This window comes from Gopherus flavomarginatus, chromosome 1, assembly GCF_025201925.1.
Source record: "Gopherus flavomarginatus isolate rGopFla2 chromosome 1, rGopFla2.mat.asm, whole genome shotgun sequence".
NCBI lineage: Eukaryota > Metazoa > Chordata > Testudines > Testudinidae > Gopherus > Gopherus flavomarginatus.
This window is the reverse complement of record NC_066617.1, coordinates 344,315,357-344,340,188: the sequence shown is the minus strand read 5'-3', so window position 1 is coordinate 344,340,188 and position 24,832 is coordinate 344,315,357. Positions and strand designations below refer to the sequence as shown.

Sequence of the window (24,832 nt, the reverse complement as noted above, 5' to 3'; positions counted from 1 at the left end):
CAAAAAATGAAACAAACTGCATAAACAGTGTAAAGCAATTGGGAATTTTAAAAGTCATTCAGTTTTAATTATCCACGACCTTATTTGTAACACAAGGATGGAAGCTAAGAACATATATGATTTTTATTTTGACAGTATCCTAGTCTTCCCCCCTTTGCTGCTTTTCCCTGCAGCGTCAGTATTACAGTGGGATAGGGTGGCATTCTTTAAAGTGCTGGAATAGTAGCAGTTCCTGCGAGACAAATCAGCTGCATGGGTGAAGGCCAGCCCTGTTTGGACATTTTGTGGAGCTCCGTGTGTGATGTTACTTGCCAGGAATAAGAGATCATCAATCTCCCCCATAAGATGACCAGACAGTAAGTGTGAAAAATCGGGACAGGCGGTGGAGGGTGGACACCTATATAAGACACAGCCCCAAATATCGGGACTGTCCCTATAAAATTGGGACATCTGGTCACTCTACTCCCCCAGAAGATCACTGTCCTGCTAGCCAGGGACCAGGCTGTTCTTGAGACCCCTCCTCCCTCCCACCTTCTCTCACAGCTGGGGCTGAGCCTACTGGGTGATGTTTTTGCATTAGCCAGACATGTCAAAAGTAGCTGCATAGTGTCCGCCACCCTACACAAAGTCAATTGCAACTACCGACCCCTCTCCCCAAAAGTCAATGAGTGTCCCCTACATCTGTGCATCCTGATGCTGCTGCCGCTGTGTCTGCTGCTCTCCTGGGGCCCAGGTAGAGTGACCAGACAGCGAGTGTGAAAAATCGGGATGGGGGTGGAGGGTAATAGGCGCATAAGTCCCAAATGTCAGGACTGTCCCTATAAAATTGGGACATCTGGTCACCCTAGGACCAGGGAGCCCTGGGCCAGACTTCAGGAATACTGGGAATGTGTTGCCATCGTCACTTCCCCCTAGCCAGATGGAGCAGCTGCTGGAAAGTCAGCTGTGGAGTGGAACAAGGTTGCAAGCGGAGGAGGTGGTGCTTGAGGCTATGAAGGTGGAACTAATCTCTTGGGGCAAGAATGCCTTGAACTCTGTAGCCGGCTGCACAGCCATTGGGGAAGCAAAGCCTCCTTGTGCCAACAGGTCTGTCCCTGGGGCAGTGGTGGTGATGGTGAGGGCTCAATAGCACTAGGGGGATGGAGGGGACTGGGCCCCTGCCAATGGACAGAGGTGGGGGACAAGGATTCCCCTGACTCTATGTGCAGGGGGCTGAGAGTTGGCCCAGCCTTTGCCATGCAAAGTAGAGCCCGGGAAAGGCTCCTCCCCCCAATGTCAGGGCTTCCCCCAAAGGAATTCCCATCCTATTGTGGTGGGCACAGGGGGAGGGCTTCCCCAAGCCAACTAAGTGCAGGAGCTGATTAGCACAGCCAGCACAAGGGGATGTGTTCCCCGACAGACTGGGGGGCAGCAAGCCCCAGGAGCAATCCCTTATAGAATGAGGCTGGAGCAGCCGATCACTCCCAGACCACACCAGAAAGGAGAATGGAAAGGCCACTTGGCCATCCCCATAGACTTAGGAGAGGATGGACATTAGAGCAGTAGCAATTTTAAGGCAGTGGGGGCAGGAGCAATTCTAGGGGGCAGCAGCCCACAACTGAGTAACTGGAGTAGAGGGGAGTGGTGCAAAAATGTTGGAGGAGCAGGGAAGGTCAGGAATAATAATATAGGGGTCAAGATATCTGGAGCAGTGTGTGGGTTGGAGGATTAGGAAGGCAGAAGCATGGAAGATCAAGTGACTGGAGATGGGGGGTTGGGGTGAGTTTGGGGGCTGGGACATGGGGTCAGGTCCGGATGGCTGAAATAGTGTTGTGGGGGTGCAGGGCTGAGGAAGAGGAGTCAGAGGATTTGGGCTGAAGCAGTCAGGGGGGCCTTCACTAGCTGGGGGCAGCTCTCACTCCTTGGCCTGCTCCTTTCTGGGCAATATGAGCTGCTACTCTCCCACATCGGACCCACAAAGGGCCGGTGGCATGTCCCTTGAATGTATTGCTTTTCTGTGGCTGTGTATGCAATCACAGTTGCTCTGTAGGCAGGTAGGAAAATGCATGAGTACTGTGCAAGATGCATGACATTTGGCAGTGCTGGGACAAGACTTATGAACTACTTCAGTCTGACTTAGCCCATTTAGAGTCGGAAAATGGGACTCAAGGAGTTAATATGCTTTGTGTTGGCCCTTGCGTATAAGTGGATAAACTCAGCCTGTCTTGAACCACAGGCCTGGTATATTGGGCAGCAGCGTAGTGGTTAAGATGCAGAAAGCCTTAACTAACTCCCAGATCAGAAATGGCACAAGAAATCCTTCCGCTGAAACTGACATTGAACATTTCCCCTTAGACCAGGTGCCCACTAGCCTTGATTTTATGGGAACTAATTCATAACCCACCAAGAGACTAAAACAGTAGCTGAAGTGCATGAAAAGTTTGTCATTGCCAAGAAATCAATTCCTCAGAACTTGTGGAACTTCTAAAAATAGCCAGGCTACGATTAACATTTTAAACCATGTGAAATCACACACAATACAAAATAATCTTGTACATCTTGAAATTCTTTGAGATCACGATAACATGTAATGATACATGGATACTGAATTTAAATCAAACTAGAAGGGAATCACTGCTTAATAGACACAATTTAGACTCGAGAAAAAATGTTAGTTCCATTTAAAATATTCTAGTACTCTGATATTTCTGACTCATGTAAATGTCAAATCATATTCCAATAGCTCAAAACATGTAGATTTTTGTCACACCTTTCTATTAAGGTTCCATTTATAAAAGGCTTATAAAGGATTAGTAAATTATTAATATATGCTACAAGTATGTTATAAACATGAGTTTACAAATGGTTATAAGCACACCAGTGGAAGATATTATATAAGGTCATAAGCAAATGATTGACCAGCCAAACTCTGTAACAATAGATTTAGCCTTTACTAAAAAATCTATTAATCATTTATTAACTCTTAATAATAAGTGCCTTATAATCTATTTATGAATGGAGCCTTCATATAAAGTGTGAGCCAGGTTTTAAAATGTTCTGATACACATAACTTTACTGTAGTAATTATTTATAATAATGAAGATATTGCCTCAACCTATAGAAAAATCAAATCTCCCTCTCAAATGGACAGTCTTAGCAAACAGAAGTTGTAGGATACATTTTTTCAAAATATTCCTGTAATTTAATGAAACAAATGAATATCTGAATAAATAGACATTAATGATGAAATTCACATTAAGGAAAGAGACATCCAGGACATTTTGACTGATTTACTTGGTGGAATTTTGATAGCTATTGAAAAAAAACTTACTATTAATGTTTAGGTGAAAAATAAATGGAGTCGAATAAGTGTCACTGCATAGTTTAGGAGGTATATACAGCCACATGTAAAAATGCATAAAACACAAACATTTATGTACAGCAATTTTTCCTTTCAGTTTGTATAGAGAAATACTGTTTTATAATATGAGAAAGTATAAAGCAGACATACATGCAACAAGCACATGACAGTTACACATAAAAAAACCCAAAAGCTACAATAAAAAGTGTGTTGAAACCTGGAATGTTTTCATACTGAGGTTTCAGGAGAGCTTCAGATTTGAATGTATCTGAAGTATTTTTAAAGGCTTGATCCGAAGCCACTTGAAATCAATGGAAAGATCCCAAAGGTCCCATTCTGTCCTCCCCCACAACCCAATGTTTAAGTCCAAGGATGAAAATAAGCAATCATACCATACAAAACTTTGTATATTAGAATACAAAAGGTAACCATTTACTTTTTGTATAAAATACAACTTTGTAGATAGTATATTTATTTCACATATATATAAATATAACCCAAAGAATATGATTTTATTATTCCTACCAAAATATTATTATTAATTTCTTGTTTTTACAAAAGTTTACAAAACAAATAAATCTTTATATTTACAACCCAATACTGCAAAGAGCTCCTGGTCTAGGGTGAAAAATATAAAATAAGGGTAGTGCATGCAGCCATTGTTACACAGAGAGAGATCATTTTAAAGAGATGGGGGTTCTTAAGAACTGAGACTGGTTTCAAGTTTTGGTCACAAAAGTCATTCATAAGCTCACATTTAAAATGTAACGTGTATATCTTAACAGGGCAGTAAATGGCCTTTGCTGCATGTGAGTTTAAATTTATTTAAAATATACATTGTTTAATACAATTGTGACAGAATTTAGACTCAATAAAGGGCCTTATCCAACGCTGGCCATCAATGGAAAGATTCCCATTGACTTCAGCGGATGCTGGATTAGGCTGAGGGCCAAATTGTGTAGTGTTTGGGGCAGATTCTCAGCTGTTCCCATTTACATCAGCTGAGGATCTCGTCTTCAATGTTCAGGAATAAAATGTAAGTTTTGCCTGAGTCAGGACTGTGGTAGGGGGCTCCTTGCTATTGGACAGCAGTGGCACATGAGTACATATGCTATGTCAGGTGGTTACCAGCCCACTTGCTCAGGGCTCCTGATTAAAGCAATGAGGGAGGAGTGCATACTCAGCCACTGTTGAACAGGAAATCACTCACTCACACAAGAGCTTTAGCATCGCTGCTGACCAGCTCACTGACACTGTGTATGGGTGATAGAGGTGGGCTGATTTTGATCCTACACCTGATTTAAACTGGTGTAACTCCATTACAGAAATGGAACTGCTCCTCATTTCTACAGGTGCCAGGGAGCGCAGGCTCACACCCCTGCTATCACTCTATTCCCATATGTCCATATGGCTTCTCTCTAAATCAAGCTGGGACATTATGTGACTTGTGCTGAAAAGCTGTTTTGTTTTTTGGGCTAAGTAATATCTGCCCTTCCATTCCTTAGTGATCAGATAGAGGAGGCAGTCCTGCTCCCTGAGCCCGAGGGGTGTGGCTGGGGGAGAGCGGCTATTGGTTCTGGCAGTGCTGAACATTCCAGAAAGGGAGTGTCTGGGCGGGTCAGAAATGTAGTCAGAGCCCTGGCCCCCTGCACTGGGAGGCTGATGTACCTTTTCTAAAGGTGTCAAAGAGGCTGCTGATCTGAGTCTCCTTGGAGATAAATCCCTCCAGACATCACCATCTCTTGTGCCATGCATGTCTTCCCCTCTCCACCATTCCAAAGCAGCTCTCCTTCTTGGAGTCCTACCTGATTGCTCAGAGTAAGACTCTGGCTAGGCTCTGCACAGGCACATAAAGCAGGGAGGGTTTAGAGAAGTTTCCTCCTCACCCACCTCCATTTCACCGTCATGGTGTCTGAAAGGGGGAGAGGCAAGGATAGGACTATAGCTCTGACCCCACCTGCCCTGGCCAGCACAGCCAGAAAAGTGCATTGTGGGAACATGTTGCCCCCTCTCCAAGGGTGCTGAAGCTGCTGCTCTTGTGTGTGTATATGCCAGGAGTCCTCAAGAAGGAACTTCTCCACAAAGAAATGATGGATCAATTAAAACCTGTAATGGTGGTAAAGTGATACCTTTTGAAGCATTATGTTTCTGGTCATCTCTAGGCATCTGCAAATGGGCTCTATATTCCCTAGCCTTATCTGACTCAGACAACCTCTTGAAGGATCCTCACCACATCAGCGCAAGCAACATCTTTCTCACCTTGCCGGCAGAATCCCTTCCCTCATCCTCCTGCTAGGAGAGTGACTGGGAGAGTAACCAGGCTGTCAGGTTTCAGAGGGGTAGCCATGTTAGTCTGACTCCCCATTGTTTTAACCAGGCTGTGAACTAACTAGTTTGTAGGGCCAGATTCTGGTACCTTGACTCTGGCTGAAGGGTACCTCACTCTGCAAGTAGTCCCATTGATTTCAGTACATCAGCTGTACATCTTGGTTTCAGAGGGACAACTCAGAGAGCAAGGGATGACTCAACCTGAGTAAAGGGATCGGAATCTGGCCCACAGTGAGCATCCGTCAAACTGTCATCAGCAGTTTTAGCTGTGTCTCTCTTCTGACTCCCTCGACCTGGTGAATGAGAGAGCTACGGATATTCTCCACAGGAGTCACGCTGCATGTTGTCCGACTGAATCAAAATGGAAGTCTTCCCATATGCACATATATCCCAGCGCTTGAGCAAGGAAGAAGCAAATAGCTGGGTACATGTGGAACTCAGATACGGAGTGGGGAAGTATTCTTTTGGGGCCAAATCTTCCACCTCTATCTCACTCAAGCTGTTCATTCAAGTCACTGGCACCATCTGTGAGAGCAAAGGAGCAGAATTTGGCCCTTGAGCTTTGGAATGGCTGATGGCATATTTACACCAGAAAATACACCGAACTTGTTACCTATTGGAGAAACAGCCTCCCTTGTTACAACAAACCAAATCCCAGGAGACAGAGTAAGAGCTAGTGACCACTCTGGGGTGTGTCTCACACAAACTGCTTTCCTCCTTCCTTGAAAGGAACCACTTGCCCTTTTCTACACAAGTTAGGTGGTTTAAAATGAAATCAATTGCAAGGAAAAATGCGAGTTTCTACTATGTAGAAGTAAACAATTTTTATAACATACAAGAATTAGTTGTACAGAGGGCCTGATTTTGGGAGGCACTGAGTACTCTCAATGAGAGGGGAGAGCACTGAGCAATTTGTTCCGGACTGCATGGAGTCAAGCCCATAGTGAGGTGGCCACTTGCATCTGAGACATGAAGTTTCATGATCTGCACACTGTTCAGGACCTCTGTTTGCAGAATGCATGTTATACACAATCCTAAGACAAATGCAGACAGCTCCCATGAGAACAACAGGTGCAGTTCTAATGAGTTGGCCACAAACCCCCTCATCTGTTTTTAGCTTAACAAGTATAACTATCACCCTACATTATATTTTATCTGGGGTAAGATTTAGAATCAGATTTTGTTTTTAGACAATCTCTTCAAACAAAGCAATCTCTCCACGTGGATCCTTATTTTAAACCATTGGTTCTTAGACAGCCCAACCACTGGAGAGTAAATTAATAAAGCAGATTGTTGGAACTTTAAAGAGAGAGCTATAGTCAATCCTGCCTCCTAGTACTTAGAGCATGTTATGTTTTATCATCAGCATTGTCTCTTATGAGTGGTTCCCCAAGATTTCATCAAGGTTGATGTCTTTCATCCAGTCATCATTACCAGGCTCTGTTTTCAATAAAGAGTCTATAAAGTCTGAATCACTGTTGAGTGCAGGCCCTATATTATCACCATGCTGGTTAAGAAAGTCAAAGGCTAAGTCATTCCCATGGTCAGTTCCTTGGTAAGCCCTAGAGTTTTGGTTTGTAGATGTAAAACTGGTTGACGGCAGGGATGATGGTGGTGTCATATTTGTTCCTGGGTGATTCACGTTAGGCACAGTCTGTGCTCTGATCTGGTTAGCTCCTACACTTAAACCTCTTAGTGACCCAACAGGTTGTCCGTTTATTGTTTGGTTCATTTGGTTTAGAGGAGGTCTCATTTGCGCTGCTGTTGTTAATTGGTTTGGAGGTGCCATAGCATGCTGAGGAAACTGCGGGTTGCCTATGGAGCGCTGCAGAGACTGGTTAGGATATGGAGTGCTCGTCGGGAAACGAACTCCTGTAGGTTTCAGTGCATCCTGCTGCTTTGTTGCTGCCTCTTGAGGGGCCCAGTTCTGAGCAGCAGCACTGGAAGTGATCATCACATTGGATGGTCTTTGTGCTGGGATACCTGTTGCTCCGTGGTTTAAACCTGCTCTCACTTGCTGAGAGTTAACCGCTGATCCAGTCCCAAAAGCTGTTACGTTGTTTCCTTGTGCCAGGGCTGGCTGGCGAGACATCATGAGGTTATTTTGACTGGTTATGATTTGGTTTTGGTTTCTGTGTTGCTGCACTTGGTTCATTCCTGATGTCACATTGTATGAGCTTGGTGGATTGCAAGGAATGTTTCCGTAACAGCCCATGTTCCGGGTTGCTGGAATAGAAGGCATTCTGGTTCCATGGGGAGCTGACAAAAGGCTAGAATTCTGTGACAAAATGCTATGAGTTGAAATAGGATTTGACAAAGACAGATTGGAGCTCATACTCACTGCCAGAGAACCACCTGGAAAATGAAAAGAAAACACAAACAAAGGTCTGTATTGTTAATTGGTTCACTAGCACCTGCAGTAGGTTAAAATCTAAATTTCCCTATAGCCTAAGCTCTCAAATGGTGTATGTTGTCCTTGGTGAGGTCTACAAAATGCATATGAACCAAAGAAAGACCAGATCCTACTTCCATTTAAGCCAGTGGTGGTCTCTCCATTGACTTAGGCGGGAGCTGGGTCAGATCCACAGTCTTTGGCCGCAGTATCAGTTATCTGTAATACTTCTTCTTCCAAACATTAGAAACAACAGAAAAAGGCCCTTGGCAATAAAATTGACAACCCCTGCTGAGGAGAGAGGAATTTACTGTATTTTCACGGTGACACAACACTAAGTATAGGAGGCAGGATACTTAAGTGATTAGAGTACAGCAAAGCAGGGATCAGGACTTCTGATTTCTTATTCATTCTGCCACTGATTCCCTGTGTGACTTTGGTCAAGTCACTTAACCATTCTGAGTTTCCCTATATGTAAAATAGGGATATATACTCACCATCCCTGTGCCTCTGTATCTGGGCCACAATCTGTGCAGTGGGCCACAATCAGCAAGAAACTAATTATCTTCACCCATTTTTCAACCCCTTCACAAGCTTCCCTCAGTCTGGTTCCTAGACATGGTCTTATAATATATATTATATACTCCAAATCAACATGACTGAACTTCAACAGCAGGAACAGCCCTAGGAGTATGAGAGACTGGGAGAATCCAGCCTGGTTCCACCACAAAGCGCGTCCTCGGCAGCTAGTCTCAAAGAGTGCTATCAATAGGCCACTGGGCTGCACTATTCTTTTGTAATCAAAGTAAATATCAGTGCTCAGTCGCTAACCTCATTAATCAATCTACAACTTTGACTGCACTAACAATTCATGTCTTCCCTACTGTTTCTTTGAAATATGGTAACATTTGTCAGTAGTACCAAAGAAGACCTGGGGCCTGATTTTCTTGGGGAGGGATAGCTCAGTGGTTTAAGCATTGGCCTGCTAAATCTAGGGTTGTGTGTTTAATCCTTGAAGGGGCCATTAAGGACTCTGGGGCAAAAATCTGTCTGGGAATTGGTCCTGCTTTGAGCAGGAGGTTAGACTAGTAGATGACCTCCTGAGGTCCCTTCCAACTCTAGTAATCTATGATTCATTAGCACCAGTGTAAATGAGGACTAGCTCCTCTGAAATTGATGGAATTAATGTAAGAGGAGAATTGGGACTCTGTTACCAGGTTAAATAAAGGAGCCTTAATACATTTACAGAATCACTTCACTTACTGCTGGCCTGAAGCCATTCCTCAGGTGGAACATGCTAGCTCTTTAACAACCCCAAGTACTATCACCCCCCAATTTAAGTGCCTTCCCATGAGATCATTACCAGTCAGATGTACAGAGGACCTTGCTTCCATATTTCCTCCAAAAGACAAAGTTTGCTCTTTCTTTGTGTTACTATTTTTATCCTTGTATTTTAAACCAAAATATTTTTCAGTCTAATTTCTTCCAGATGGGAAGAAATTTCTTTCATAGCAGTGTTGTCCAGACAACATCTCCAGTGCTTAGACACCAAGGGACACAGTGGTACTGAAGAGAATTTATTGCCAGGTTCACCTGCCATTGTCCTGGGGTTTATTGTATTAGAGAGGAAAAGAGCCCAGGAATGCAATGCTTAATAATGTCTCTCAGTGTCTCCACAGTATTTCATTTAACTTCTTGCTGTTCTGAGCTGTTTCCCTTCTTCCATTACTTGAGCATAGCTATTCCCAGAAACAAGCAACAGATTCCCAGCTGCTGCTCCCTTGTGCAACAGTTTCCTAATCAGTCCATCTAGTGGTTTCCCTGTAAGCTCGTAGCAAAGCCCCATCTCCTTTTCTACTCAGAAAAGCTGCTCTGCTCCCTGTGTATATTCAATCATTGCTAGTGACTTGAGGGACAGAATAACAGTATACTCAATCCTGCTTTGGCATGGGGGAATGGACTAGCTGACCTCTTGAGGTCCTTTCCAGCTCTACATTTCTAGGATTCTAGTACTGCCAAGCCCAAATCTTCAAAAATAAGGAGTCAGGCCCCAAAGTGTCATGAGGCTGGCATAACATTTGTGAGATTAAAGAAAATATTTGGGTTATTTTTATTTGTCTTCTGATTTTTGAGTTTTAGGGTTTTAAATAAAAGCAGAGAGTCCCAGTTAATCATGGGACTCCAGGAGCTGGGGCTTTAAGAAAAATAAGTATCACAAGATGCCCAATCAAACTGCAAGAACTGATGGCGTTTTCACTCTTGGTTGCACTGCAGGTGATAATACAGCACAGACAAACTGGGTTCTATTATTTCTGGGTCACTGCAATTGGAGCTGGCCCTTTAAGAGAGCCAGGGACCAACCTACCCAGGGCCGGCGCTACCATTTAGGTGACTTAGGCAATGGCCTAGGGCGCCAGAATTTTTGGGGGGCGCTATTTTGCCAGGGGGGTGGCAAGCGGGTCCAGTGGACCTACCGCAGTCATGCCGGCAGACGGTCCGCTGCTGGAAAGGCTCCAGTGGAGCTGCCGCAGTCATTTCGGCAGACGGTGCGCTGGTCTAAAGGCTCCGGCGGACCTACCGCAGTCATGCCTGCGGCAGGTCCACCGGAGCCTTTAGACCAGCGGACCGCCCGCCGGCATCACTGCAGCAGCTCCACCGGAGCCTTTCCAGCAGCGGACCGTACGCCGGCATGACTGCAGTAGGTCCACCGGGACCCTGGGGGGCGGCGAAATGGCCGTCCGCCTAGGGCATCAGAAACCCTGGCGCCGCTCCTGAACCTACCTGTGACAGGCTCCTGTAAGGGAGAACAAGTCAACCCAGCCCCACCTGGAAGCAACTAAATTTCTATGTGGCTGGTTGCGCTAATTAACTAATGAGCCAGATAAAGGGCTACCAGGGCTCCACTGGGGTGGTTCCCAGAGAGCTAGGTCTGGATGACAGGGGTGGATCAATCCATCAACTGCTCTGTCCCGTTCACTCCCTCTGAAGTATCTGGCACTGACTGCTGTTGGAAGACAGGATTCTGGGCTAGATGGACCATTGGTCTGACCCAGTATTGCCATTCTTATGTTCTTGGAGGATGCTCCTTAGGAGAGTTGCTCCCAGGAAAGCTAAGCAAGAGAACTCTCCAGAGCAAGGAGCCTAGAGAATGTGCTCCCAAATAGTGTTAGGAAGCCCAGCCAGTCAGGAACTACAGGCTGCCCCAGAGAAAAGCTGCAGCTGACACATCTCTGCAGACCCCGGCTCTGGGGAAGGATTCTTTCAGATAATGGAACGAGACCTGGTTCTAGGGAAGGGACCCAAACTGAGAGAACACTTCAGAAGGGGAGTGGTGGATACAGGTGGGAATGGATAAACTGAGACTGACTTTGTCAACCCACAAAGACATTAGGTGAAAACTTGCTTGTATTTTCATTGGGTCTTTGGTTAATAAAATAGATCCCTCAGAAAGGATATTGTTCCCTATGTAAAGCCTTGGTGAATTCAGTGATTACACCAAGGGAGACTGAAGCAGGGAGACCTCTGTACAATGCCAGACTTGACTAACAGGCAGGGCCGACTTCAGGCATCAGATTAGCAAGCAGGTGCTTGGGGCGGTCACTCCAAAGAGGGGCGGCACGTTCAGGTATTTGGTGACAATTCGGCGGAGGGTCCCTCATTTCTGCTCGGAGCGAAGGACCTCCCGCTGAATTGCTGCAGATCACGATCATAGCTTTTTTTTTTTTTTGGTCTGCTTGGGGCGGCAAAACCCCTGGGCTGGCCCTGCCAACAGGGGGCACTAAAGGGCAGGTACACCTTGTGACAGAACCGTTTGCTAAATTTGAGCCACTGACACCTGTGAAAACTTGCTGAAGACAATGGATCAGAGCAAATGTCACTAAGGGCATAACTTGACCTGAAGAACTTTGTTACTGAAGTAGACATATGGGAAGGAAAGAACCCAGCTGGACTCTCAGATCCCAAACTGAGTTTACAAGGCAGGCAGTTAGAAAATAAAGTCCTTTTTACTTGTGAACTGAGCACATTAGATATGGAGATCACTGAAAGGCAAATGCTACCGAAGCCCACAATCCTGTTTTTACAGGGTCATTCTTCAGAATAAAATCCCACTCTAATCTTGTCTGCTGCATTTTCCTTACGTCCTGCCCTCCTCTCCCTGTATCTTTTTCTTATTCCATTGCTGTGGGGACAAAAACAGAATAAAAGTCCAAATTCATTCATCTTTATTCCTTATTAGGCACAACTCCCACTGAAGAAAGGACTTGGCACAAAGGGATTATTCTGGAATATTGCTAATTATCTCTGTTAGTTTGGGCAAGGAAAATGAAAGGCATCAAATTTAAAATGAATCAAAAGAACTTTTTTTTACACAACACTAACTGACCTGTGGAACTCATTGCTACAAGATATCATTGGGGCCAAAGCTTCAAAAAAAGAGTAGATGGCTAAATGGTTATTGAGATCATCCATAATTATATCAGATAGGATAAAAATCAATGAATTAAGGATATAGGCCCTCAGATTTCAAGACATAAACCAACCGCCTACTGTTGAGTAGATTCTTCCATTAAGGGGGTTTCTTGCCTATTCCTCTGAAGCAGCTGGTATTGGCCAATGTCAGATACTTGATACCAGACTGTATGAAATACTGGCTAATTCCCATTATTATTATTAATCAGCATTTTTCAATAATGCCATAGCTATAATAATGAGGTTTTAGAAATGTACAGTATAGGAGCAACCTGTAGAACCTGCAGGGGGAGATGTGTTTCAATCTGAACGGTTCCCCCTAAATATTTCCTGAGGGTGGAGGAACCTTCAAGACATTATTCTCCATTACTCCATGTACAGTTATTTACACTAGTGCAAGGTGGGTGTACAATGTTGCCACATCAGAGTGGTGGTATTTTACACCCACTTGGCATGTGCTTTTGCACTGACGTAAGTGACTACACAGAGAATCAGGCCCATCTTGTCAGTACTTGCCGGGGCTGTCTGGATAGTCTTCATAACCAAGGCTTTCTTTTGGTTAAGTATGCTTACCAGAATACTGGTTTGCTTGTTGCATGCTGATCACATTCCTTCTCTGGTCTTTATAATCTGGTGGTGGCCTTGTCAAGTGTCTGTTCAATTGATCTTGAGGAGCGATTTTCTCCTAGAGAATTAGAGCAGAAATGGAAATATGTTACTTGATTTGCTTTCTACTCGCACTTAGAAAGTGGAAGCTGTTCCTTCCCGTTGCCCCACCCTGCCACAGCGGTAGAGCTAAACAAAGTGTTGATATTGCTCTTCAGGGGCCAATCTATTAAAGCCAGTGGAAGTCTTACCTTTGATTTCAATGGGCTTGCGTCTGGTTCTACTCCCATTAAAATTACGGTGTGCTACTTCAAGCTCCAGCAGTCTAGTCATCTGTTTTTCATTATTTTGTGTACCACTAACTCTGAAAACTCTGCCTCAGTTCAATTCACCCATGGCATAAGTGAGTATAACTCCATTAACTTCAGGGCGCCCACTAAGCAATGGGGATTTTGACTCATCGTCTAAATGAGCTTTCTCTCCTATCACCCCTTATACGTCACTCTTTTATACATCGGCATAGAGTAAGAACTTGAAGACTGCAAGGCAAATGTGTCATCAGTAATGGTGTGCCTCATCAAGACCAGAACAGCCTGAGAAGTGGTGAGGTGAAGTGGGGGATATATAATGCTTCAGTAGTCAGTATTCTGATGTATGGCACTGAAACGTGGCCCCTCACGGTCAAGATTGAAAAGAAGTTGACCACCATTCAGATGCAGCATCTCAAAATGATCAAAAGCATTAAATGGTATAAACTCCCATCAAATGAAGAGATCTACTTTCTAACTAAACAAGTCCCACTCTCTCAAACAGTAGCCCAACACACTCTACAGTGGTATGGTCATCTGCTCTGAAAGCCTACCTTCTTCCCACTGAGAATCAGCTTCGACTTTGACTCAGTGGAAGCAAAAGATCCTCTGGAAGCCCTGAAACATGATGGCTGGATGGCATCAACACAGACCCATCTACACAGGTATTCTACATGGTAATGTGCCAGATTTGAGTCAGGACAGAACATCATGGGCGGCGCATAATGCATTCAGTGGCCTCTGTGTTGTCCACGCAACAGCCTGACAAGGAAATCCTTTATAGCTGCGAGGAGCTCCCTGTAAAAATCCATAAAGCCACTACAATTATCCATCTTTCCTTAAAACTCCCCTCTGCTGCAATGCCTACAAAAAAACCCGACCATGGCTATGCAGTTGGTGTGCAGTAACTGCTATTTGTCATGATAATTAAAACTGTCTCACTATTGCCTTGTGCTTCTCCATCAGTTTGTTGCATCTGCTTGTCACTCATCTTATGCTTAGATTGCAAGTTCTTTGGGGGCAGGCACTGTCTTTTCGCTCTGTCTGTGTGTGTACAGCACCAAATAGAAGGGGGCCCAATCCTTGACTAGACCCTTTTGGCACTGCTGCTATACAAATAACTAATAACTTACTGTATGTAACAAATGACAAGAACCTTCTCTGTAAAAAGTCCCTTGCTCTGCTCTTATTTATGCCCGGGCACTGCTTGGACTGTTGTATAGCTAAAGGGTGAAAACAGCATTACAGACCCATGCTGCTTGAATGATGTCAAATGCAGCCAACAAAACTGCATGTTACCAGTTATTTAACGTGGTGATCGCTATTGTTGGAATAAAATTTGTTTCAAAGAACAAGTTCCAAATAACGTTAGATTAGAAGCTGTTTGGAGGAGGGACTATGAGTCTGCACTGTGTCTAATGCCATCAAGCCGTGATCCGAACTGGAGACATTGGGCGCTGCCACAATATGAATAAATAACCAAAATAATACTAGCTTCTTCTCGAAGAAGAAAAAGCAAGAAACTGAAAAACTGAGGTTTGGGAACTAAAGTTTGAGCCTGTTACTTTCACCTTCCTACTCTTCTCTTCTTTCCAATGTCAATCCTTTCCATCCTCCTCCTTCCTCTCCATTGCGCTGTTCTGCATAGACCACACTCCTGATGAAATCCCCTCCGTGTTCCACCTTCTGGCTGTAGCCCTTGTACCGAGCCCGTCAGTCTTATCCTCCTAAGAGGTGTGCCCTGGGAAAGCCCATGCCTCTAAGACAGAGGTGGGCAAACTATGGTCCGTGGGCCACATCTGACCTGCGGGACCCTCTTGCCCGGCCTCTGAGCTCCTGCCCCGGGAGGCTCTCCCCCTGGCCCCTCCCCTGCTGTTCCCCCTCCCCCACAGCCTCAGCTCACCCCATCACCAGCACAATGCTCTGGGCGGTGGGGCTGTGAGCTCCTGGGGCAGTGCAGCTGCAGAGCCCGCCCTGACCTGGTCTCTGCTGCGTGGCTGGATGGAGAAGGGGTGGTTGGATGGGGTAGGGGTCTGGGGCGGGGGCAGTCAGGAATGAGAGAAGGGGTTGGATGGGGTGATGGGGGGCAGTTAGGGGCAGGAGTTCCAGGGGCAGGGTGGTGGATGAGCCGGGGTCCCGGAGGGGCTGTCAGAGAACGGCGGGGTTGGATGGGGCAGGAGTCTTGGGGGGGGCTGTCGGGGCGAGAAGCAGGGGGGTTTAAGGGGAGGTGGCCGGGCCACACCTGGCTGGGGAGGCACAGCCTCCCCTAACCGGCCCTCCATACAATTTCCGAAACCCGATGCGGCCCTCTGGTTTGCCCTCCCCTGCTCTAAGAGATGACGCCGAGATGCTGGTAGCAGAAAGTGCACGCTCCGGTAAGAAAATGGCCTTGGGAGCTGAAGAAGCCAAAACCCTGTGGTGGGGAGAGGATTCTGCACTGCGGCCATGTCTGTGACAGAGGGAGAAGAGAGGAGCACTGTGACAGGGTGGAACGGCCAGCACATGGTTAAGGGCTGCTTGTCACATAATTCAGCTGGGCTGTAAAGGGGGGGACGTATCCTCTTCCAGAGAGACAGAGATGCAGCCTGTTTGCTCCAAGGGAAGAGCTTCTGTTTGTTTTTTTCTCCTGAGGAAAAGGCCTGAAAAGAGACTTGGCCATAGCACTGAATTCTTCCTGCGTTGCTGAGGGAGCCCACCACACTGCAGGCATTAAGTTCAAGGTGCTAGATTCATAATCTGACCATGTCAACAGCACAAATCATTTTGTCCTCATTAAGGGCTTGAGCCAACACGCATTGAACACGGTGGCAAAACTCCCACTGATTTTAATGGTAGAAGACCAGGCCTACTACTCCTCCTGGAGTGTGTAAGCAAATAGAAACTTGTTTGACCTAAAAATCTATGTCTCCAGAGTGCTACTCATAAGCTCACAACCAATGACGCCTCCCAGGAATGAGCCTCGGTGTCAGCAAGTCTGAGGAAGGATTTGGGCTTTCACCTTTATTTGTTTATAGTATTTGTATATAATAATAAACTACTAAATTAGCAATGCTGATTTACATACAGTTGTCCCTAGAATTGTGTTTACTGTCCCTTACCTCCTGAATCTCACCCTTTCTCCTCAGCAGGCTAAACACTGCACTTGCGTTTCATCCTTGGGAATAGTATGGGCCCTGGGCTGAGGCAGGCAGAGCAGAAGCAGCCTCCACTAAAAAAACTGCTGGGAAAATAATCTCAAAAACTGGGCCCATTGGCATAATGCTCTGTTTGTGAAAAGTGGTACGTATATTCCCCCTTTTGCCCCCAACAAATACATGCCAAAAACCAGAAGCCCAAGTTGTGACACTCTCCATGAGTCGTCAAAACTTCAGACAGAAGGAATCTGCTCACATCTAACAACCCAGCGTGCACACCAGTGAGCAGCAGAAGTGTCCTCTGAAGGTTCACAGAGGCAACATGTGGGTGGTCTCTGAAGATTCCTACCATCTGCTAGTAAAGGGAGCTGAACATCCTCTGTATCCAAACAGCTCTGAGGCTCTGCAACCTGCTCTCTTTGTCAACCTGCCAGAAAAGTCTGTCCAAACTCTTTCCTTTAGCTGAAACATAAGCTATATTTGGAGTGAGGAAAAGAAGAGATTTTCTGATCAGAGCTGAAGAAAGTGGCAAGTAGTAATCTGCAAACCTCAAAGGGCACAAATTTCAGAATCATAGTTAGAATAAGGCCTTGTCTCCGTTACACAGTTTTGGTGACAAAAGTCAGCTTTTGTCAACCAAACAGTGGAGGTGTACACACTGAAACGCTCCTCCTGCCAATGAAATTCCCTGGTATGCGACAAAATTAAACCACCTCGGTGAGCAACACAGAGCTTTCTGTGACGTAGTTAGAGCAACGTAGACACTGCCCTGGCTTATGTTGTCCTAACTGATCTCCAGGAGGTGTCCCACAATGCCCATCCTGACCACTCTGGTTAGCAGTTTGAACTCTGTTTCCCTGCAGGTACACGGGCATGCACCCCTCCCCTGTTTAAAGGCCCGGGAACTTTTAAAATTCCTCTTCTTGTTTGCTCAGTGTGGACCATTCACACAGCATCTTTCCAGCTGACCATGCTGGCTTTCCGCACTCCTGCCTGGAATACGCTGGAGCTGTTGGATCTGCCGGGTCTGTGGGGAGAGGAGGCTGTGCAGTCACAGCTTTGCTCGGGCAGATTGCTCGTGGCATGCAGGAGAAGAGACACAAAAGGGACACACAGCAGTGCTGTGCTAAGATCAAGGAGCTGAGGCAGGTGTGCCAGAAGGCAAGGGAGGCCAACTGTTGCTTTGGTGCAGCACCAAAGACATGTGGCTTCTACGAGGAGCCGCTCGCCATCCTCAGCAGTGACCCCATCTCTACTGCCAAGAGCTCCGTGGATGCTTCGGAGGGACAGGAAGCAGCAGCCAGCAGAGTCAGCCCTGAGGATGAATTGGTAGATGAGGAAGTGGAGTTGGAAGATGTGGCACATGTGACAGGGTTGTCTGGTGGCAGAGCGAACCAGGACCCGTTTTTGACTCTGGAGGGGTCTAGCCAGTCCCAGGACTCCGGTTGTGGAGTGCATGAAGCAGGAAAGGCAAGCTCTGGTAAGCATTCATTTTGCTTTGATACTGCACAGTGATAGGAGGTTGAAGTCTCATTTATTTTATTCTATGGTAGAGGAGGGATAAGGGATAGAAATTAATGACAGAGTCTATACAGCTACGCAGTGGGGCCCTGGTGGAAAAGGTTGTTAATGTACACTGAGATGTCCAGGGACTCCTCCACAGAGATCTCTAGGAAACTTTCGTATAGATACCCTGCAATCCTCTGCCGAAGGTTCCTTGGTAGATCTGCCTTGTTTCTCCCCCCACTGTATGAAACTTTGCCATGCCAACTGACAATTACTTCTGCAGGGACCAAAGTGTCACACAGGTGAGCAGCACACGGACCTCGTCTGAAGCCACATGCATGCAGAAGATGCACCCCTGCATCCTGGGTTACCCTCAGGAGTGAGATATTGGGCTTGATTACCCCAGTCTATGGAAAAGGGTGCCAATATTCAGAACAGTCTCCCTAGGCCCTCTTCGCAAACTACCCAGACCAATTATCCCCTCTTGCCCATTCCCCCTTCTCAATCACCTCTGAACTCACCATATTTGGGACTTGCTCTGACTTGTGTGCTAGCCAAGGGACAGTGAGGAAGAGGAGTATGTAACTTTTATGATTCACTCACAATACTGTCTCTGTTCACTGCTTCTTTTGCTTCTGCAGCTATGCCCTTGAGGGCCAACTCATACACACCAGCAGAGCGCCTCCATCAGGCAAGGAGGTGAACCAGTAGGAGTAAGGAGAATGTTTCGCAAAGTGCTGCAGTCTAGAGATACAGCAGACAGTGAAACAAGAGGGTGGATGGAGACAGTTAATGAAAATGCAGACCAGATAGCCTGGAGAGGACGCAGGGGCAGGAGTGGATGACAAATCGACAGGAGTGGATGATAAAGCTACTGGAGGGCCAGAGAGAGATGCTCAAGTCCCTCACAGTGCTATAGTCTGAGAAACCTTTGTGAAAGACTCATGGTAGCTGCTGTAAAAATTAAAGCATAGTTTCTATAGGCAGGAACATTTGCTCAGGAACAATTAAAGCTCAGGAAGCAAGCATTACAGGGGTCACTCAAGGTGGCAAGTAAACATTGCCTGGACAAATGCATCACATAAAGACACATTATTGGTGCTCACTGTCAAAATGCTCCTTCAAAGTCTCCCTGATTCAAATACCATCCTGCTGAGCCTCTCTAATTGCTTGGGTATCTGGCTGCTCAAAATCAGCAGTCAGCAGACCCACTTCACCTCCAGGGAAACTTTTCCCCCTTCACTTTGCAAATGTTATGTAGAGAACAGCAGGCTGCTACAACCATCAGAATATTGTGTCCTCAATGAGGTCTAACCTGCCAAAAAGGCAGCGCCAATGACCTTTTAATCTGCCAAAGGCATATTCGACAATCATTCGGCACTAGCTGAGCCTGTTGTTGAAGTGCTCCTTGCTGTTGTCTAGGCTTTTGGTGTAAGGCTTCATGAGACACGGGAGCAAGGGATAGGCGAGATCTCCCAAGATCACTCTGGGCATTTAAACATCCTCTATTGGAATCTTCTGGTCTGGAAAGAAAGCCCTAGCATGCAGCTTTCTGTACACCCCAGCATTCATAAAGATGCGTGTATCATGAACCTTCCCTGATCAACCTGCCTTGATGTCAGTGAAACAGAGCGATTCATCAGTGCCTTCAAGAGCATGAAGAACTAACCCTTTCTGTTAACGTGTTCAATCACCACTCACTTTTCCACTGTGAGGGCAGCTGTCATTCTGGTGTCCTTGCACCACAAGGCAAGGGCCAGCTCTGCACGTAGTTCCAGGAAGGTGGCTCTGCATATCCAAAAATTCTGCAGCGACTGCTTGTTATCTTATACATGCATCACAATGCAATCTTGCACTCAGTGCTTGTTTCCCAAGCCCAATACTGATGGTCCACCATATGCATCTGCTCCATGAATGCCAGCAGCAATCCTGAATGGTTACTTTCCCTTGCATACAGCAGGGCAGGCACCACAGATTCACTTTCTATTTTGCAGCTCATGAAATACTGCAGGCCCAGCTGCACTGTGTTCATAACACTCATCACCAGACTGGTTAGCAGTTCAGGATCCATGCTTTCAGGCAGAGATGGCAGGAACACAGTTTACAAGGGCTGATCACATACGGCGCAAAACAAAGTCAGAAGCCCATGGAATGGTGGGATAGAAAGTACTGTATCATAGGACAGTGAACATACCCCCATGATGCATTGCAATCTGTTCCCAGATCTCCCAGTGGCACAGGGTGGCGAGTTCCATAGAGGGATAGCTACCTATGATGCAATGCTCTCTCTCTGTCGATGCAAGAGCACCAACTGTGGAAGCGCTCCACCGACACAAGGAGTATTGTGTGGACGTGCACAACCGATGTAATTAAAGCAGCTTATGATCATCAACATAACTTAAGTCAACTTAACTCTGTAGACACAGTCTAAGTATCCAAAAACTTAGGGGTGGGGAAGGGGAGGGAGGTTTCTCATTTACACAAAGGCTCCTGTACACCACTCTGGCAATGTCCAGGGGCATTAAAGCAGATGTAACTTACAATTTATTTTCAAGATTCTTTATACTGCCAGAACATGAAAAGGAGCTTTGGTGTAAATAAGAATCAGGCTCTGGATGTTTATCTGAAGCTGATCAGAAATCAGAACTATTCCAACCTCTTCTGCTTGAAATCTCACACAAACAGACCTTGTGAGAAATCTGGTTCTGAACACTCTTTGTTGTGGTATTCAGGCATTTCCAGATTTCAGTTTTGGAACCTGTGGTCTGATTAAGATTTATCAGGCTCATCTTAATGAACCGTCCAGCCTGAACCCTTGTGAAGAACAGAAACCTTTTAGCGCCCATAAAATCTTGGTCTGCAGCAATTCCTTTAAACTGCAACTGAGATTGCTTTATGTGTATGTCTGTGCACTTGTGCATGTACAACAGTGCAGAACAAAAACCAACACAAGCTGATCCACAGAGGGATTCACCTTGCAGTTATTATTTTAATTTTCCCTTTAACTTTTGTTTACTTTCCTTTTAGCACTTCTCAAGATGCATGTAGGGCCTGATTGTCCATTGTTCCACCCTTTGCACAGTAATCAACACCAGTGCAAAGTGGATATAAGGAGCTACCAATCAAACTGGTATGATTTCACATCTACTTTACAATAGTGTCAATGTCTGCACAAGCTACAGGGTAATAAAGAATTGGGCCCTTAGGATTCAGAACTACAAATAAGGCAGCATGTGCACTTCCTGTAACTCATAACATGAGAATCCTGCTACACCAAGAGAAACTCTCTGCCTTCCTTCACATCGACGGGGAAATATGAGAACTGGCTGCTAGTAGTTAAAGGTGTGTCAACAATATGAAGTGGGATTTATACAACCCATGATCCAGCAAAACACTTAAGCAAGTGCTTAACTTTAAGCACCTGACATTGAAGTCAATGCTCCTGATTCCCCTTTACAACACTCTGCCCATGTAAAGAAGCCTTAAAGTGGGTGTAAACATAATTTACATCACTTTAGCCTTTCTACATAGCCAGAGTGGCCACAGCGGCTTCAGTATAAATGAGAATCAGGTCCACTGGGGCCACTCACGTGCTTAAAATTAAGCATGTGCTTTGCTGGATTGGGGCCATAATCTGGAGAATTAAAATGAAACTGAGCTAAGGGAAATTTAGACTCAATATCAGGAAAAATCTCCTAATGGTGAGAAGAATTAGACTGTGGAATAGTCTCCCAAAGGAAGTAGTGGAAGCTTCAGTGCTTGAATAATTTAAAATAGGCTGAACAGAGCCATCAAGAATATTCTATAGGGAACAACCGTGAATGTTCAGTGGATGGACAAAGTGACCTAACTCATCTTTTCCATCTCTCATTTCTATGAATCCGATGAAAATGTATTAGACATAAAATAGGAATTAGAAAATTTACTGTTTCTGCCAACATCTGCTGCTGTAGAAGGAGCTGCTGCTTTTGCTCCATCATCTGCCTCTGCAACGCCTGTTTATTTTCCATCAGTTGCTGATTCAACGTTGATTGCTGGGATGAGTTCATGTAACCACTTCCAGTGTTTGGATTCGAGCAAGTACTGGAACTTGGACTGGGGCCTGTACCTTGACCTATCACAGAGTGTTGATCCTGAAAACGAAGAAACATCTTATGAATGATAAAATGAATAAAATAAAATTAAAAATGATCAAGAAGAGGCAATGACTCTTTTTACCACTTAGATTATTAAAGATCAAGTGTGGGCCCCTGCTCTTTAAACTGCAGGACAAGAGACTGATAACAAAGGCTCATATAAAGAATCAAGCCAAGGAAGTAACTCTAATGCTGTATGGAAAGCTTTGAAAACCTACCATGTGGTTTCAGTGGGAAACCTTGACATTTTAACAGAAGTTTATGGAACCTCAAAGGAAGTAACTGAGCTGTCCTGGGACTTTTACAGGGAACTCCCATAAGAACACATGGCAATTCGTATGATTACATGGCAACAGACACTGCATCTACTGACACCTAAGATCTGGTTAGGAACAACAACTACTATATTGAGACTCTCTATTAGAAGTGACAGCTATTTGTAACCTTGTTAGAAAACAAGAACGTGGTTAGTAGTCACTTTACAGTGCAATGACTGGTGCCTTTTCATTGGCTCCTTCATGTGCCTCCAGGAACAATCTCGGTGAAAGAAAAGAGGAAATTCTGGTGCTGCAGAATTAACTCCAGTTATTATTATTGATCGTGTTTTTTCCAGTAGTGCCTAAGACAGTAGCGGATTAGCGAATGGGGCCCGAGCTCAGGGGCCCTGGCCCCGGCAGACAGCTGCTGCAGGGCAGCAGAAGCGTTGGGTGGGTGGGAGAAACCCCTGTACCCTGACCCTGCTCCCTGGCAGAAGCACCAGGTGGGCAGGGCGAGGTGGGGGAAGCCCCCGGGCCCCGACCCTGCTCCCTGGCGGAAGTGTTGGGCAGTGGAGGAAGACTCAGATCCCAACCCTGTTCCCTGGCAGAAGTGTTGGGCAGGGGGGAAGCCCCTGGACCCCGATCCTGCTCCCTGGCAGAAGTGCCAGGTGGGTAGGGCGAGGTGGGGGAAGCCCCCAAGCCCCGACCCTGCTCCCTGGCAGAAGTGTCGGGTAGCAGGGGAAGCCCCTGGGTCCTGACCCTGCTCCCTGGCGGATGTGTTGGGCAGTGAAGGAAGACCCAGACCCTGACCCTGTTCCTTGGCAGAAGTGTTGGGCGGGGGGGGGAACCCCTGGACCCCGACCCTGCTCCCTGGCAGAAGTGCCAGGTGGGTAGGGCGAGGTGGGGGAAGCCCCCAAGCCCCGACCCTGCTCCCTGGCAGAAGTGTCGGGTAGCAGGGGAAGCCCCTGGGTCCCGACCCTGCTCCCTGGCGGAAGTGCCAGGTGAGTAGGACGAGGTGGGGGAAGCCCTTGTGCCCCGACCCTGCTCCCCAGCAGAAGTGTCGGGCAGCAGGGAAAGCCCCCGGACTCCCTGGAGGAGCTCTGGCTTCCTGCCACGGCCTCAGGGCTGGGGGAGCTCTCACTGCCCGCTGCGGACCTGGCAGGGCCACAGAGGGAAGGAGCAGAATGGGGTGGGGCTGCAGACAGTGCTGCAGGCAGAAGGGGCAGAATGGAGAGGGGTCCCCACTTGCTCTGGCCCAGGACCCCACAAAACCTTAATCTGCTTCTGGCCTAAGGACCGACGAAGAGAAAGTGTTTACAATCTAATGGGACAAGACAGACTCAGGGTGGGGAGAGGGGTCTAACACATGAGCAGAGGGAACAATGTGATGGCAGCAAACGGCATGGTCGTTCCATGAATTTTTTTTTGGTGGGGAGGGGTGAGTTAGGAGGGGATTCTCTAAATGGGAAGAAAGGAGAAGAGAGGGAGGAAAAGGGGTCAGAAGGTAAAGGTGTGGAGTGAACCTGAGGTGAAGAGACGATGAGAGAGGGGGAGGAGGGTTGGAGCAAACGGCCAATCAGCACAAAGCCGAGCAAGTCCAATCAACACTGCTGAAGTTCTCTGCATGTCCAGTGGTCCCTGCTTTGGCTGCTTCTTGCCCAACCGGCTGGCTCCTCTCTGTAGTTTTCCACACAAGGCCACACTGGGGTGCGGAGAAGAAGAGCAGGGTGAACATCTTTTCAAAAGGCAAAAGCAGGAGCCCCACCCTCTCCATGGCCCTGCCCTGGCCCCTCCTCTTCCCCTGAGACTCCACCCCCTGCTCCTCCTCTTTCAACTATACCTGTTCTGTTTACTTTCTTGTTACAAACTAGACAGAAAAAAAGATTTTGATGACAGCAAGGTGCTTTCTGTTGAGTCATTTCACCAGTAGACAGACCTCCACTCTTCCATAAATATAGAAAAAGAGCTACCTCTGTCCCTGTATTATCACACAAAAACCTGGCACACTCCAATGCCACATGCACAAAGTTGCACAACTATAGCTCAGACAGGCGCTACTGGGGAGTTAGCTAAAATTATGGGGACACCATTTTCCTGACTTTTAGGCTCAATCATTACAACTCATAGAAACAAAGCCACCCAATCTGAAAAAGCTCCAGCTGATAACAATATGCAGCAGACTGTCTGCTCCACACCATAGGTGTCCAAGAACACATCACCCTGGTGCTCCACTGTCTGCATGGGCTTCTCCAGTGATTAGAGTCTAACTCCAGGATTCTGTTCACTGGATTCTTCTAGCTACTTGAGAGACCACCTCTCCCTCCATGACTATGATCTTCCATGACAGCTACATTC

At 46.3% G+C, this 24,832-nt stretch overlaps 1 protein-coding gene across 1 annotated transcript in view; it reads right to left on the bottom strand.

Moving 5' to 3' along the window:
* Positions 1-2,527: 2,527 nt before the first annotated feature.
* Positions 2,528-24,832, bottom strand: part of MAML2 (mastermind like transcriptional coactivator 2) — a 278,614-nt gene continuing 256,309 nt past the window's right edge. The window contains exons 3-5 of the mRNA XM_050940453.1: positions 22,011-22,217; positions 13,104-13,215; positions 2,528-8,023 (exon numbers count right to left, since the gene is read on the bottom strand). Of these exons, the coding sequence (XP_050796410.1) occupies positions 7,044-8,023; positions 13,104-13,215; positions 22,011-22,217 (1,299 nt within the window). The 3' untranslated portion in view covers positions 2,528-7,043. The remainder of the gene's footprint in view (positions 8,024-13,103; positions 13,216-22,010; positions 22,218-24,832) is intronic.